The 16,703-nt window shown below is 54.1% G+C and overlaps 1 protein-coding gene across 1 annotated transcript in view; it reads left to right on the plus strand.

The window, feature by feature from the left end:
- Positions 1–12,894, plus strand: part of TMEM63C (transmembrane protein 63C) — a 28,715-nt gene extending 15,821 nt beyond the window's left edge. Inside the window, exons 11-22 of the mRNA XM_063090152.1 lie at positions 108–241; positions 1,651–1,773; positions 2,275–2,428; positions 3,533–3,639; positions 4,928–5,014; positions 5,516–5,581; positions 7,200–7,362; positions 7,606–7,711; positions 8,126–8,293; positions 9,895–10,004; positions 11,376–11,444; positions 12,697–12,894. Of these exons, the coding sequence (XP_062946222.1) occupies positions 108–241; positions 1,651–1,773; positions 2,275–2,428; positions 3,533–3,639; positions 4,928–5,014; positions 5,516–5,581; positions 7,200–7,362; positions 7,606–7,711; positions 8,126–8,293; positions 9,895–10,004; positions 11,376–11,444; positions 12,697–12,894 (1,485 nt within the window). The remainder of the gene's footprint in view (positions 1–107; positions 242–1,650; positions 1,774–2,274; positions 2,429–3,532; positions 3,640–4,927; positions 5,015–5,515; positions 5,582–7,199; positions 7,363–7,605; positions 7,712–8,125; positions 8,294–9,894; positions 10,005–11,375; positions 11,445–12,696) is intronic.
- Positions 12,895–16,703: the final 3,809 nt, after the last annotated feature.

The raw sequence follows: 16,703 nt of genomic DNA on the forward strand, positions 1-16,703 counted from the left end.
GGCTTCAAAGCCTGCCCTGGGCTGCTGAGTGGGCAGGAGCACCGTGTCCAGGCAAGGCCTGCTGGCCTCCTGGCCTCTCCAGCTCTGAGGGCCGCCTCTCGCCCCAGGTAGATGCAGAGCAATATTATAGTGAGCTGGAGGAGCAGCTGACCGACGAGTTCAACGCCGAGCTCAGCCGCGTTCACCTGAAGCGTCTCGACCTGATGTTTGTCACCTTCCAGGACTCCGGGATGGTGAAGCGGTGAGTGCCTGGGCCAGCAGCATGCAGCACCCAGCCCAGCCCCAAGTATGGGCCTCTGCTTCCCTGACACCATCCTCTGTCACCCCCCATTCCAGCCGAGGAGGAGGAGAGGGAGCCTCCCTCTGGGCTGCCATACTCTGACCCACCCACCACCCCTCCATGCTCCTCATGGGAGCTGCCATCTTGCTTTCCTGAGCATGCCCGTACCTGTGTCCCCAGCTGCCAGGCTCACCTTGCCTCCAGGATGCCCAGGCCCTGGGCTCCTTGCTCCCACATGTCCTTGCTTCGACACAGAGGTGGTCAAAGTAGCCTTTGACCTCTTGGCTCCTCTTCTGGGCCTTGACAAGTGTGACATCATTTTCTCCCTCCTTGCACACATTCCACCCCCTCTCCTCGCCATAGGTGGTGCTAGCCCTTTCTTGGCTCCTGCAGCCAGCCTCCCTGTTCATAACCCTACAGTCCCCTTTCTCCTCTGCCTTAGCCTCTGGGAGCCCCACCACACCAGGAGTGAATTAAGTCCACTCTGGAATGTTCCAGAAGGATCCTTAGGACTGGGCCAAATAGACGGGAACTCCAGAATCAATCTATTAAGGATTGTGGGGGCCTTCCTCTCCATGATCATGAGCCCAATCATGCCCAGCAATTTGTCCTCACCCACCCCAGCCCTGCAAAGGAGTAGTGGAGCAGCCAAGATTTCAGCTGCAAACCATGATGCGCAAGTTTGAAAGTCACACACTCAGACCTCTTATCTGTCAAATGCAGTTACTGTCCTCTGCCCTGCCCACCTCCCAGAGGGTTGGCAAGGGATAGGCTGTTCTACTTTGTGTGTTTGTTATATAAAGCAATATACCCACCTAAGATAACACTGTTCATTTTTTGAGAAACCGTCATTTGGGGGAGAGGATCTGAGGCTTAATTACAGAAGAATATGATTAGAAGGCCAAAGATGCGTTCCAGTGCCATCGCCTGCCCCTCACTGGTTGTGTCTCTAGAGACATCAATTTAGTAATCTGTGCAATTGAGATTGCATTAATCACCAATTGACACAGGGTCAGGCTCACAAAAAAATTGATAGCAATGATATTAAGAGGCTAAAATTAGTACTTCCCCATCAACCTCAAAGAAAAGCACATCTATGTGATGTCACTGCTGTTAAGGGGGAAAGATGGGAGCTGAGAACCATCCCCTTCCCGGGCAGTCTGGGCACCCTCTGGTGTCCCTTTCCTCCAGATACAGGGCCTCTGGAACTCTCCACCTTCTAAGGTCCTGGAGACATACTCAAGGCTTCAAGAGTCCCCATGCGGTAGATGAGCCCCCACCTGTACACTGCCACAGTGGCCCTGGGACCCTGGCATGAGACCCTCCTAAGCCCCCAAACTACTGTCTCCTCCTCTTCTCCATCTCTGCAGCATCAAGGAGGATTACAAGTACATCCACTGTGGTGTGCACCCCCAGCAGTCCTCAGTGACCACCATCGTCAAATCCTACTGCTGGAGGGTCACTCTCGCCCCGCACCCTAAAGACATCATTTGGTAAGCCTCCTCTGTCCCTCTCATCTCCTCTGTGCTCCTCTGAGACTGAGGGAGGCCACAGGACAGGGCCTTCTCTCCCACTTTGTTGCCTGGCAGAGACTCCACGGGGACTAAGCCCAGTGCCGTGCAAATACAGCCCCTGCCGGGCTGGGCCAGCACAGCCTCTGCCTGCCCCTGAACACCCCCACCAAGCGTGGGAGGTACCGAGGCCTTGGGGAAAAGGTTTTTCCTGCAGAAAGAACTCAGATCCATTTCTTGTTTCCCTGTGAGGTATCTTCAGAGCCTTTACAAGTGGCATGACCGAGGGAAGCCTCAGGGGCCTGTTGCATGCAGTTCTGGGCAGGTGGCTGCATTAGAACAGGGCAGCCTGGTCCCACAGTGGGCATGCAGGAAGCAGCACGTGGGCTCCCTCCAAGGGCTGGGACCCCTGCAAGGGCTGGGACCCCTCCAAGGGCTGGGACCCAGGGTCTAAGCGCGCCTCCGTCCTCCATCCCTCCTCAGGAAGCACCTGTCGGTCCGCCGCTTCTCTTGGTGGGCCCGCTTTATCACGATCAACACCTGCCTCTTCTTTCTCTTCTTCTTCCTCACCACGCCCGCCATCATCATAAACACCATCGACATGTACAACGTCACCCGCCCCATCGAGAACCTGCAGGTGCCTCCTCTGCTCAGGCCAGGCCTGAGGGCCCCAGGGAGATCCAGAAAGAACTCAGGCGAGGATGGGAGGGGGGGTCCACTGGGACGGGGCTCTGGAGCCCCCGCACCACCAGTGTTGTGGAGGTGGCAGTGGTGTAAATGGTGGGGCAGTGTTCTTTGTTCTAAAGAGGATGAGTGTGGGTCACTGCCCACCTTAGGGACTGGGGCTGGGAAGGAAAGGGGAAGTAGGGGCACTGTAGGGGTTCGGGGTAAGTCTAGGGGGATGGGTGGCCCAGTCAATGTGGGCTCAGAGGGCTTCACTGGATCGGGCCATCCTAGACCAGCTAGGGGTCCAGAGGGGGTGGCAAGTGTCAACAGCTCTGCTCTCCCCAAGTTCTCTAGGGCTGGGGGTTTCTGGTTTGAGTGGTAGGGCTGAGGGCGAGCGAGAGTGAGGTGCGTCCCAACACAGCCCTTTGAGAGAGGTGGGACCTCCAGATCTGTCTCCACCTTCCTTCCTTCTCACGGGCTCCAGGCTGGGAGCACTCAGCACTGCAGGAGCACCCCCTCCGCCCACGGTGCAGTTCAGAGGAAGCACGGCCCTTCCAAATTCTGTAGTCTCAAGGCTGTCATCATGAGCCTGGAGGGCCCCTCTCTCCACGTTATGCACATGCCTATTCCCAGCAACACACACTTTACGGCAGGCCCCTGGGGACCCTGGTCCACCCTGCTCCCCTCTCTCCCCAACTGCACACACAGCATCACAGTGCAGGTGGTGTCGCCTCCCTAAGGTGTGAGATATGAGTGGCAGCGGCTGGCTCTGGCCTCAAGGTGAAGTCACTGGGAAAGCTCAGGCTGCCCCTCCAGGGACCTGCCTAGAAGGTCCTCGGGGACTCCACTTGACCTTGGGGTAGAAGCTTCTGTCTGCCCCTGCCAGACAGACTCCTGGCCAGGAAGGCACATGAGAAAGGCCAGGCCCACTGCACAGCCTCAGGAAAAGCAGGCCACCCTGGGAGTGAGCTGCGGGAGGAGAGGCCTGGGGTACACGAGAGTCAGGGGCGGCCTGCCAGCAGAAGGGGCTCCTGGCACTAATGTCTCTGCTGCCCTCCTCCCCTCTCCCCTGCAGAGCCCCATCGTGACCCAGTTCTTCCCCTCCCTGTTGCTCTGGGCCTTCACGGTGATCCTGCCTCTGATCGTCTACTTGTCCGCGTTCCTCGAGGCGCACTGGACCAGGTGAGCGGGGCCCTCCGCCCTGCCCTACCCCGCCAGCCGGTACTGGGGCCTCCCATCTGGCCTAAGGAATAGAAGTGATGTGGGATGGTTTTTATCCCCAAAATACCAACAGGAGTTTTCTTTTATTTATATATGTTTTTCTCATTTTACATGTTTATGGGATACAGTTTGTTGTTTCAATACATGTATGTACTGTATAATGATCCAATCAGAATAGCTAGCATATCTATCACCTAAACATTTATCATTTCTTTGTGTTTATAACATTCAAGATCCTCTTTTCTGGCTATCTTGAAATATACAATACAATATTATTAGCTATTGTCACCCTAGGGCACCAGAAGTTATTCTTCCTATCTAGCTGTGACTTTGTAACTTTGTACCCTTCTACCAACCTTTCTCCATCAACCAACAGGTGTTTTCTTTTGGGAAGGAGGGGCTGGGTGGTCTCTGGGCCTCTGGCCTGAGGGATGTTGAGAAAGAGCCATGATTTAAGGGGTGTGGGGCCAAACCCAAGCCCTCCCTGGGCTTCTCCTTCAGCCCCAAGCCACATACTGAGGGGATGGGGGTGGGGAGGGGGGTTGGACATGAGTGAGGCAGTGCCAGGAGTTCCAGGCAGAGAGCGCAGGGTGAAAAGACCTGTGTGGGCAGCAGCAGGTAGGCTACTGTGGCCACAGCAGAGGGGCCCATGAACTCAATCTGGCTGTTAACACATTTGGCCCACACAATCAGGAGATTTCCCATTTGCTAGCCCTAATATTTCCAGGGTGGTAGCTAATTGGGTAGAAAGGATTTGCCATATCCTGGGCAGGTGGTACTGCTATAGCCTGAAGGTTGTGTGGGTCTCAAAAGTTATTCCTGTGCCAGAAGTTCCTACCATTCTACCAGGCAGTAAGCCAGAAGGTTTTTCCTAACAGAGATCCTTACTGGCCTTTCCTACAGCCGAGAACAAGGCTTCTATGGATAATTGAAACTCTGCAGGGATTCCGAGTATCATTGGTAATGTCTCTTTAACACACAGATGTCATATATATGGCACAGGTGTGGCCTCCCTGCCTTCCTGTGTCCAGGGCAGACATCACTAGTTGATCGTGCTATTCTTTTTTTGCTGCTCCCAGTTGCAGCACAGCTCCGTGCTCCATGGAGATGGGGTTGGGTTGCACCATCAACCCATTTCCAAGCCCAGGTAGTGAGCTGCTTCTCTCCCTTTCTCTCTCCATTATGTAGTTAGGCCTTGGGTTCTTGTTACATCTCACACACTGATGAGTACCTCTGTGTTTCCTTCTAGATCGAGTGAGAATCTGATCATAGTACACAAGTGCTACATCTTTCTGGTGTTCATGGTGGTCATTCTGCCCTCTATGGGACTGACCAGGTACCTCACTTCCAATTATCCCTCCTCTCTCAGCCAGAGTTAGAACGTCCTCTTCAGATACTGCAGGCCTACCTGTGGGTACTGCAAACGCATTCCTCAAAGGACCCCTGCCTGTCATGGATATAGCATGAGCCAGGTGTCATGTAAACTCTAATACGTCAGCCCTCAAACTCTGCCCTCAAAGAGCTTATCCCCAGCTGGGGAGATAAGGCATGCCTGCTACCTGACCAAGCCCAAGGTGGGAAGAGGGCCTCCAACAAGCAGCAGAAATTCAGAAATGTGGGAGGAATGGCTGGTGAAGGTTTGCTGGAGGAGGTGGCCTTGAGCTGAAAAGCCAAAGGGCTGGGGACAGTGTGGACCAGCCAGTTGGAATAGAGCAAGTGTCTTTGGGGATTGTGCCAGGGAAGAAGGAAGGAGGGAAGCCAGGCAAAGAGGAATTGATCCCTGGGTCCTACTTCATAGAGGTGCTAACTAAAGGGCCGGCTTTGTTCTTGCTTCTAGTTTGGATGTCTTTTTCCGCTGGCTCTTTGACGTCTACTATCTAGAACAGGCGTCCATCCGCTTCCAGTGAGTACCCACGTGTGCACCAGGGCTTCTGTGTGCTCACACTGGGGTGGGTATGTGTACCCTTCTGGGAGTCTAACACCTGTATTTGTCCACAGAGCTCTAGACCAGTGCACGTAAATGCTCTTCATCCAGTTTTCCCCAGGGGCAACATTTTGTATAACTATAGCACAATTTGATTGACATTGGTACCATCCACAGAGCTTATTCAGATTTCACCCGTTTTACATGTAATCTGAATGATGTCTTTAAGTGCCCAAAATACATGGATTGCAAAGAAAACCAAATACACTAAAATATAGTTATCACAATATTTTAAAAATCAAATTTGTAACGGTCTTTATTAACACATCAATAACAAGATAATGCATTTGAAATATTGGCAAGCTTAAGTTACATTTTATTGTTTTAAAGACCAATGTGAAAGCTGATATTTTTTATTTACTGGAATAAGAACAGTAAATTGGGGTGGGGGTGTCTTTGACAGGGCAACATGCAGATCATGTTGGACATCCAGCAAATTTCGATTTTTTGTTTTCATGGTTACAAGTGTTGAAAATCCCAGTGTTCAAAGATATGTTGCAAATGACATGCAAGCTTCCATCGCTTGTGCTCTATAATGCAAGGACCAGAATTTGCCAGGGTTTCTGCAGTTCAACTAGCATGGTAAAAACTGCTTTTTCCCCATAAGGTGAATGAGTTCATCTTTGGCTAGGCCAATATCTTCAGTACAGTTTATATATGAGAGAAAGGGGTTGTGAGCCCGTGACTCAACCCTGATGCCATCAAGAAAGAATGATGGAATTCTTTTAAGGAGTTCTGAGATGTGTTCAGAGGCTCACAGATACCTCTCATCAAGGAAGTTGACAGAATTGTGGAGAGGAAAACACTGGAAAGCAACAGAAATGTTTGAGTCACCAACGTGAAAACAGGCAGCAAGGCTGTTAGGTGGCTGGATGACTGCTTGTTGAAGTTGGCCACATCAAAAACACGTCTATAGACAGGAGAATTTCAATCATGTGTCACAGCAACAGCTAAGACAACTGTGGTTCGTTACCCACATTCTTAATGAGACCAAATGCTAAATCGCAATTAGATTAGTGAAAGGGGGCTGGCCAGTTACTCAGTGGGTTAGAGCGTGGTGCTGCTGATAACACCAAGGTCCAGGGTTGGATCCCTGTACCAGCCAGCCACCAAAAAACAAAAACAAACAAACAAACAAACAAAACCCAAAAAAACCCACAGAGATTAGTGAAAATAAAGCATAATTTTTTTTTCCATCCAAGGTCACAGACCGCCCCCCCGCCCCGCCGAATTTTACTAATGGACTCTCCAGAGTCTGTGGCCCTGGGTCAGACACCCCTGCTTTGGATCAAGCCAGTGTGTGTATCCCCTAACACACCCACACTTTATGTACCCTGCTCAAAAGGGCTGCTCGCTGATAAAAACTGAGCTGGGGAGATAGATGTGTATGAAACTTCATCCTCCTCGTCTGCATCTCCACCCCCCACCCCAACTTCCTCTGCTCTTTTCTTTCTCTCTCCTCCTTCATCCAACATCTCTTCCCTTTCCCTGTGCCCCTGGCTTCTGTCACTGTCTTCCACTCTCCCCCATTGTCCAGGTGTGTGTTCCTGCCAGACAACGGTGCCTTTTTCGTCAACTACGTGATCACGGCGGCTTTGCTTGGCACAGGCATGGAGCTGCTGCGTCTGGGCTCGCTCTTCTGGTACAGCCTCCGCCTCTTCTTTTCCAGATCAGAGCCAGAGAGAGTCCACATCAGAAAGGTACGGGCCGGGCCCTCCCCTGAGCACAGTTTCTCATGGGGGGAGGGCCTGCCGGGTGCACTGAGGGACCGAGCTGGAGGCATGGTGGGGATGGGTGGCTGCTTCTTGGACGCTAGGGTTGGAAGGGAGGTGGCCTGAGGCCTGAGCTGTCAGTCAGCTCCCAGGAGGCCATCGAGGAGCCACAGAAGCAGCCAAACCAAGGGGCCAGGCAACCTCAGGGTGACGCCTGCCTTCTGCCCCCAGAGCCAGGCAGAAGACTTCCAGTACGGGCGCGAGTACGCGTGGATGCTGAACGTCTTCAGTGTAGTGATGGCATACAGCATTACTTGCCCTATCATTGTCCCTTTTGGTGAGTCATCTCTGAGGCAGACCCAGAGCTGCACACGCTCAGACTGGGAGGAGGAAATCGAGCCCCTCAACATCAGGCCACCCCCTGGAGCTTGAGGAGATCTGGGACAACCTGGGGCGGGGAGGTGTCAAGGCCAGGGCCAGGGCCAGACGGGGGGCTGTTGACATAGGGTGTTTGTTGAATGAGTGCTTGAGTGAATGACTCTTCACCAAGCTGGAATGGCAAGTTCTGGGGGCTCAAGGGAAGCTTCTGGTCCCAGAATGCAGCACCACGGGGCACCCACAGCCTGTTCTTGGCTCTTGCTACTTTGGCAGCCCTGAATCTGGCTTCTCAGGCCTGTGGCGACCTTGGGGCAGCACGGGTCCCAACTGTTGAAGTAGCTACTGAGTATGTCTCTGTCTTCCGGCCCCCCAGGGCTTCTCTACCTGTGCATGAAGCACTTGACCGACCGCTACAACATGTACTACTCCTACGCTCCCACCAAACTGAATGAGCAGATCCACATGGCCGCCGTCTACCAGGCCACCTTTGCACCCCTCTTGGGTCTGTTCTGGATGCTCTTCTTCTCCATCCTGCGATTAGGTGGGTACCAGCCTGCCCCACTGCCCTGTGAGTCCCTCCACACAGACTCTGTTAGAGGAGAAAAGCCCAGGAAGAGCAAGATGGTGCTCATTGGACTCGGCCAAGTCTAGTGGCTTCTCTGGGCCACAAGAGCCTGTATTAGTGTCTCGGCAGAGTTTTGAGGCAAAAGGGAGGGTTTGGACCAACATGGTCCAAGTTGTATGGATTTTGGTTCCCAATCTTCAGGGCAAGAAACATCGTATTCCTTCATTCTAACTCAAGGCTGGCAGGAAATTGAATATTAGCTATTCCGGGGCTCGGTTCACATGACATTTCCTCTGGGGTCCTATTACATGCCTGGTTTGTGCCACAAGCCCGGAGGAGGAATCAGAGTCTGCAGTGGTGGCCAACTTTGCCCTCACTCTTTGGCTACACGAAGCTGCTGTCCCTGCACAGGGGAGCTCAGAGACGCCCGTGCAGACAAAGTCCCCATAGGCCACAGGCTGGAAATCCCTCAGCAACCTCCTCTCTGAGGCCACCAGGCAGCCCCAACCCCACTGCCCTTCCCTCGGGACACTTGACTTTAACCTTCTCAGTGGAGCAGAGAAGGGGGACAGTACTTGCTTCACTGTCCCCATCACAATTGCATCCAGAAACGGCCAACTCATTCACGTGGCTTATCCATTTGTTGTCACCCCCAGTTTTTTATCCTGCCAGCCTTTTCCTGCCTTCTAGCAGACAATGTGCTCTCCATAATGCTTTATTTCTAAGAATAAAGGACATGTTTATTATCAAAAATAGAAAAAAATAGAAACACCAAAACTTAAATTGCCCATAATCTATTGTTACTTTACAAAATTGTGATCAACCATACTATAACATTCAGCCCTGTATCCTGAGTTTTTTACTGAACATCATGTTCTGAGCAATTTCCTGTGTCATTAAAAGACTGTTTGAATACATGCCTTTCAACAGCTGCCTTAGAGTCTGTCGGTTTTATTCAGGTCTCCCTTGTTGGATATTGAGGTTGTTTACCATTTTTTGCTGCTATAAAAACACTGCAGTAATCAGCGTTAAGCAGTGACCTTTGACTGTAATGAGTGATTTTTAATATTTACCTAGTTAGAAAACTGCTGCCATAAAAAAAGGACTGAATATCTCTAAATGAAATGCAAATGACATTTGAATTCTGGGTTACATCTTGGTGCCATTAGCACCGATAACTGAGCATGCTTGCAGGAAAGGTCAGAGATGGTGTTTAGGGGCAGTGGCAGAAATGGGGACTCAAAGATACCTCTGTGGTGTCGGAGGTAACTGACAGGTGGAGAAGGACATGTTTAATGGGTTCTTAAGTAGATACTTAAATCAATCAAAACATTTTTTCTCATGGAATCTAGAAGATGCCAAATTCTAAACTGGTCCTTGTGTCAGGCTCATTGATCCTAGGTGTTCTTGGAGGAGAATTGGGCAGTGGTCTCTCTGTCCCAAGCTCAAAGTCCCTCCGGAGGTGCTGAGACAGGCCCCAGGCATGCCTCAGTTGGGTGGCATCTCAGCGGGCAGACTCCTGCCTACAGCTCCAGTGCTCAGGCTCCGAGCCCACGGCCTTTTCTTCTCCTTGGCAGGTTCCTTCCACACCATCACCTTCTTTTCCCTGTTCTCTCTCATCATTTCCATGATAATTGCCTTTTTTGGCACTTTTCTGGGGAAGCTTCGGGTAATCAACGACTACGAGGTGAGTCGCCAGCCTGCCCTTTCTCCACTGGCTCTCTCAGCTCCTGGGGGACTCTGCTGCAGGGTCCCCTCCTGGCCTGGGCACCCATAGCACCGCAGGACGACAGGGTCTTGCCTTCCTCTGTGACTGTGGGGTGTGGAAGTTCAGGGCGCATGAGGCATGCATGCACACCTGGCACTAGCTTGGGCACTGGCCCCCATTCAGAAGACAGCTGTCCTCTCCTTTTCTGCCCTCGGACACCTCCTCCAAATGGGGCTGCTGGCCCATCCCTCCTACAGTGTGAGTCTGGTCCAGCCACAGAGCTGAGAGCACCATTCCCAGGGCTGAGTGCTGAGAAAGGATGGAGCAAAGGAGCAGGGGGAGAGCTGATGATGACTTGGGAAACAGGGGATAGTCACTTCCTCACCTTTAAGAATCCTAGGCTGTCAAACTTGAGGTCATCATGTTTGGAGTGTCCCCTTTATGACTCCTCTGGTTCTTTGGCAGTGGGGCCCACCTAATCATTGGGCCACCAGGGAGAAGGGAGCCAATCCATGTCCTTTCAGAGGCATGCTATCAACACCGTGAGTTCTAGATCAGCATTTCCCAAAGTGGGTGTCTGTACTGGGGTACTGGAACGATTTCTAGTGGACCAAAACATAATTTTTAAAATTTTTCATTGTTACATATTTAGTTTTCTAGTTAACTTTCCATATATGGCAACTGGCACAGACTTTCTGCTTATAATTGTTTCCTTTTAAAATGAATTTATGCAAAGAAAAGAAAGTTGATTTTGAATACTGACACCCTGTGGAGTAGAGGAGGGAGCCTCTTGGAGGAGGGTCTTCTTGCTGCTGGTGTCTCCATATCTGGGGCTATGGGCACAGGAGCCCACTGCCTTCTGCCTGGCCCCACTCCTCCACCTGGCTGAGTGCCATGCTAGTGAAAGGCCAGAGTGAATGACTCCTCTGGCTCTGTCTTTGTAATTCGACAATGTCAGGTGATCCTGTTGCCCAAGTGTCGACTCTAGAGGAGGATGGCAGGGAACCTAGGTCTTATTAGTTTAGGACTATCCCAGGAAGAAAGAATGCAGTGTTGAAGTCAAGGCTTTTCCTGGGGTCAAAGCAAGCCTGTCTCTGAACTCTAATCCCACCTCTGCTTACTTTCCTCCCATTATGATCCTTGGAAGTAGAACATTCTAGAAGGAACTCCCTAGCATCCCAGCCCTCTCTCTGCCAGCTGGGCTGATGGTCTGGAGAGACAGAAGACGAGTTGAGTTCCAGGGTGGCATGAGGCTTGGGTGCAGGGTCCAGGCCCCACTGGGTGTGGGGAGAGGGGGGAAAAGAGCAGACACCCCCATTCTGTGACCTCCCACCTCTCTCCCTGTTGTAGCCCGAGGAAGAGATACAGACTGTGTTTGACATGGAGCCAAGCAGCACCTCCTCCACACCCACCTCCCTTGTGAGTCATCGCCTTCACCCTGGGGAACAGGTCAAGAGGGTGGTGCCTGCAAGGGTGGTCTGCACCAGTGGCATTGTGGGGGGCCAGCACTTAGTGCCCACCCTGGGAATTGGGGAGGAGATGGGGGCACCCTGGGCTCCTGCCTCTGACACAGCAGGACTTGGCCCAGGTCCAAATGCTGCCGTGGCCCTGGCTGAAGACACCGGAAAGGAGAAGAACCATTTACTCAAAGAGGAAGCGCTTGGACAGGGCAACCGAGATCTCAGCCACCTCAGTCGTGTAGATGCAGGGGCGTGCTGAGGCTCGGCCTCAGGACTGAAGGCTGCCTCCAAGGGCACAGGTGCCAGGCAGAGCGGCACAGACAGAGCTGCAGGGAGCTATTGGAGGGCTGCACTGAATGGTAAGGCAGGGGTGGCAGATGAGTGACCTGCCAGCGTGCAAAGAGGCCAGGTGGACTCAGTGCAGGGGCCCAGCAGGCTGGGCGCTGGCTCTCGCACCACAGCTCGGCTCGGCCTGGAGGGGCACGAGCACTCACCCGCACCCCTGCCACAAATGCAGATGCAGGGCCACCAATGCGGGCACCAAGCTGGGTACCAGCCTGGCCCGTGCCCCAGTGCCAGGGCGCCTTGGAGGAGCATTGATGAAGGGTGCTGGCCAGCCTGGGCCTGGAAAGCTTCCCAGGGGAGGGAATGTGTAATGTGATTCCAGGAATGGGAGCAGGGTTTGCCAGGTGAAATAGGGTGTCAGGGAAGAGCCTTCTAGGAAGAGAAGCTCCTGTGCAAAGGCCTGGAAGAGAGAATCAGAGCGTTTGGGGAAATTGAAGACAGTGCTGGGCATGGTGGAAAAGCAGAGTGGGCGGCAGGGCCCAGTGGGAGATTAGGCTTTCTTTAGTCATGTGGATTTGGATAAAAGTGCATAGACAGAAGCAGACAGAACACCAGTGGGTCACGCAGTGCTCAGTCACGAGAAGGAATCAGGACTACAGAATGAATGGAACACGTTCTGAAGGAGCAGTGGACTAGGAGTTGGGAGACCTGCCATTAAACTAGCCCTGGGACCTCGTAAATGTTCATTAAATGGTCAAGAACAATGAGGCGGGTGGGATGGACAGGACTCAGACTGCTGGGGAAGAAGAGGAATCATGGCTTGGAGCAGACAGAGGTGTTGGGGGACAGGACATAGGGGAGAGGGTGTGCCCAAGGCCTGGCTCTGGGTGTGACCTTGCCCCCATCTCCCCTCTTTCTCCGAGCAGCTGTACGTGGCCACTGTGCTGCAGGAGCCAGAGTTGAACCTGACCCCAGCCTCCTCCCCAGCCCGGCACACCTACGGCACCATGAACAGCCAGCCGGAAGAGGGAGAAGAGAGTGGTCTGAGAGGCTTTGCGAGGGAGCTGGATTCGGCCCAGTATCAGGAAGGGCTGGAATTGGAGGGCCAGAGCCAATACCAATGACTGGGACCAGAGGCCTCCACCTGGTGACTCCAGCCGAGGGCCCAGGGGAGGGCCCAGCAAGGTAGGCAGGGGGGCAGCTCGGACCTCCCCACTACCTCCTGCAGACTTTGGGAAGCCCCCAGTGGAAACATCTGTCGCCTTGGCCGTGGGCCATGTGGAGGCCCCCACCTGCTGAGCAGCTGGAACGGGAGGTGCTAGGAGTGCAGAGGGACTCCAGGTCAGGATGGAGAATACAGGCAAGCACTGTGTCTTGGGAGAGGTGGCTGAAGCCCTGGGCACAGAGACTGAGTGCTGGGATACCTTCCTGGGGTCAAGGTGGCAAAGGCGTGTGTAAGGGCAGAGGCAGAAGGAAGCCCGCCAAAGGCTCTCCGGGGTCTTTGCTCCCCTGCCCCAGCTGCTTGTCTAAGGAGCTTCTGCTGCTGCACCCCCTTGCAGCCCCACCACCAGCCCAGGCTCCCCCGCAGTCTGAGGAGGCAAAAGTATGTGCACTGGCCTCATCAACACACATGGCCATCTCGTCCCAAGTTCCCCTGCATGGAGGTCTTTGAAGAGAAAGTTTCTGCACCCACCAAAGCAAAGGACAGCAGAGCGCATAGACCTGAGAAGAGGTGACTGAGCCACCCTCCTGTTCCTCTGCCCCTTGTCAGATGTCGCCTGGAGCAGCAGGGTGGAGGCCCTGCTCCTTCCTATTCTTACGAGGGTAGCTGGGGCGTGGTCACTCGGGGCTCATTAAATGAGACCTCTGTGCATTTTGATGAAGGAAACCTTGGCTAGTTCTTGCTGGTCAGTATAAAGTGGGGAGGGGCCAAGGCAGAATTCATGGAGGGGGGGTCTTCTCCCCAAACTCTGGGTGATAGGAAACTAGATATACCTCCCCAAGCTCCAGGGCCTAATGAGATCTCCAAAACCAAGAATGCGGCCACTAAGAGCTTCTCCTGCCTCATACCCACATGAGGGCCTGGGCCCCCAGTGTGGCCAAGATGACAGAAGCTTAGGGTAAGAAACCCATGCTCCAAATGGAAGGTGCTGGCCATCCCTGCTCCCCAAGTAGGACCCCTCCTCTCCTTTCGGGACTGCCTTGCACCCTGCACTGAAAACCACCCAAGCAGCCTCCAGCGTGACCCTGGGTCAGACACAGCAGATGCTTCCAGCAGTGACATCACCCCAGCCCTGACAGCTTGGGGTGGAGGTGAGGGCTGCGTCCTCCATGGAGAAGCCCTTTCTGGGGGAGCAAGTCTGCCTTCCCAGGGCTGCCACCACCTGAGGCCTGAGGAGCTGAATCCTGAACAATGCTGGTAACACCAGCACCTTTGCCACAGAAGGGGGGATACAGGTCTCTGCCTTTTGGGACAGGCCGCCATCAGGATCACCATGTAGCCCAGCTGGAGAGGACATGGAGAAGGGCTGGCTGGGGCCTCAGTGAACCACAATGAGCCAATCAAATAGGGTCTGCGTGCTCCAGAGCCCCCTAAACTCCCTCCTCCAAAGGCCTGGGTCCCTGCTGCCAACCTGCTGAAGGTGGGCCCCTGGCTCACCTCACCTGGGCCTTCCCAGTGGGTCTTGGATACATGGCTGCCCTGAACTCAGATCACCTGGGCCTCGTCCCTGCTCTGCCTTTGCCCAAATCCCAGCCCCAGAAGCTCCAAGCTTGACCCCAGGTGAGAAGGAGTGTTTAAAAGGCAGATATTGCCATACACCCAAGGCTGGGCCCAAACTTTGGCACAGGGGATCTTTCCAGAGAGCTTGGGTCGGCTGGGGAGGAGCTGTCTTTCTTATTCTTTGTCCAGGCAGGATAAGGGGGAAATTACACCCAGTTAGGTCCTTACACACCCAGGTCCCACAGGGCCCCCGCCCCCTGGAATTTTACCAGCCAAGAAGGGGAAAGGACCCTTTCATAGCTCAGCAGGGAGATCTGTCCAGGGCAGGGAGATGGCCTACTCTGGGACCTGGCTGACCCCCAAAGTGTGTATTTGGTAGAAGCTGGCTTGGGGCCACTCCCTGGCGCCTGCCCCGGTCCCTGCAGCCCCTACTGGATGCCACTGCTGGTCCTGCCGCTGTCTCCTCCTCCCACGGCCTGTGGGAGCTGCATATGGAAAGGGTCATGGCAGACAAGTGGCAGGATGTCTGCGGTCTTCCCCCTCTGAATCTGGGTTGCAGTCTTGTTCTGAGAGAAGGTGGTACAAATGGGAAAGTTCCAGAGTCCACTCACTTCTCTACACTTCCTGAAGACCTGGCAAGGCTCCACTGCAGCTGGGCTGGACCTCAACCTCCCATGGTCACTGCAGGTTGGGAGTGGGGCATTTTAGCTCCTCCCACACACCACATACAGCCCTCCCCCAACACACCTCCCCGCCACCTGCTCTCTCCTCCCACACCTGTCTCACCCCTTAGCCTCTGCCTCCCACCATCCCACCTGACCCTGCCAGCCCATTCCCCAGCCGCCCCACCCCTAATCCATCCACCAAAGCACACCCCCCTCCAGACTTGATCCTCCAGAGGGGAGCTGCCTCCTGGGAGAGCCGGGATTGCCCAGCTCCTCCGAGAACGGCGCTCTCCAGGCCTCAAGCAGCCCCACACCTGCCTGCCTGTCCAGCCCTCAGCTGCCTCTGGAAGCGAAGTGCCTATCAGCAGCATTGCATCCTCTGGGGCTCCAAAGGGGAGTGTGGACTAACCTTGGCCACCACCACTAAAGGAATGTTCCAGATGCCGAACCTTCTTGTTGTTAATGCTATGATTGTGCCTTGAATAAACAAGTCCTCCTAACCTCTGTGGGCCTGTGCCTCTGCATCTGGACCAGACCCGCAGGGGCCTTCCCTCCACCTGGAAGGAGCCAGAGTCCCTAGGGATGAACCCCTAAAGTCACCACACCTCACTCCGTGGCTTTTGCCCCTAGGGGCCAGAGCTACCCCTTCTGGGGTCACCTCGCCCCTGAGGCCTTTCCTGGGCCCTGGCCCAACAGAGGAAGGCCTAGTAAGTGCTGCCTGGTCTACTGGGAAAACAAGAAGTGACTTTCCCTCACTCTGCTGTGCAGTAGGTAAGAACTTTCTGGTCCTTGAGCTACCCAGGAAACTAGCAGGGCAGGCTCCCCCGCACAGCAGAAGCCCCTGGGTGATGCTGGGCCCTGTGAACAGGCAGTTGGCGTTGACTAGTGGCTGGTCTTGAAAAGACACAAGTTTTAGGTGGAGGCCCCCAGAAAGAGTGGCAGACAGGGCTCAGGTCTGCACCAGGGGAGAAGAGGGAGGTAGAGGAGAGACTGCACATCAGGGAGGGATGTGGTCAGCCAGGTCAGGCCTGGACAGGAAAATCCCTTTAGCAAAGGTTGCTGCACCTGTGGCAAGGAGGAGAAAACAATCCCCTGCCCTGGGGAACATGTCTCTGGGTTAGGAGTCTCAGTTCTGGCCCTTCCCCTAGCCAGCTGGGTGACCCCAGTGAGTCACCTTATCCAGAAAGTAGTGGTAGGACATGAGGTCGACTGCCCTGCCCTATTACTGTACAGAGCAGGTTCAGCTGGGGAGAAGAGGGAATGGGGGTGTACTGGGGACAGGGAGGTGTCCTCCCCCACTGCTCCCTGTGAGGACAGAGGATGATAGCCTCAAGGCGGCTGCCAAGGCCTGCTCCCCACCACCACCCTTGCTGGGCCCTCTTCTCAAGCTTCCACAGTCCAACAACAGGCGTATGTTCAGAGCCCCACATGGTGTGAGCCTAGGCATGGCCCGTCGTCTTGTCCCCTCTCCCCTTAAAACAATGATTTTCCAAGTCACGTGAGATGGGCTCCACAGGGAAAGCTTCAGAGGAGAGAGAAGTTACAA

This window comes from Cynocephalus volans, chromosome 3 (assembly GCF_027409185.1).
Source record: "Cynocephalus volans isolate mCynVol1 chromosome 3, mCynVol1.pri, whole genome shotgun sequence".
In the NCBI taxonomy this organism is placed as follows: domain Eukaryota; kingdom Metazoa; phylum Chordata; class Mammalia; order Dermoptera; family Cynocephalidae; genus Cynocephalus; species Cynocephalus volans.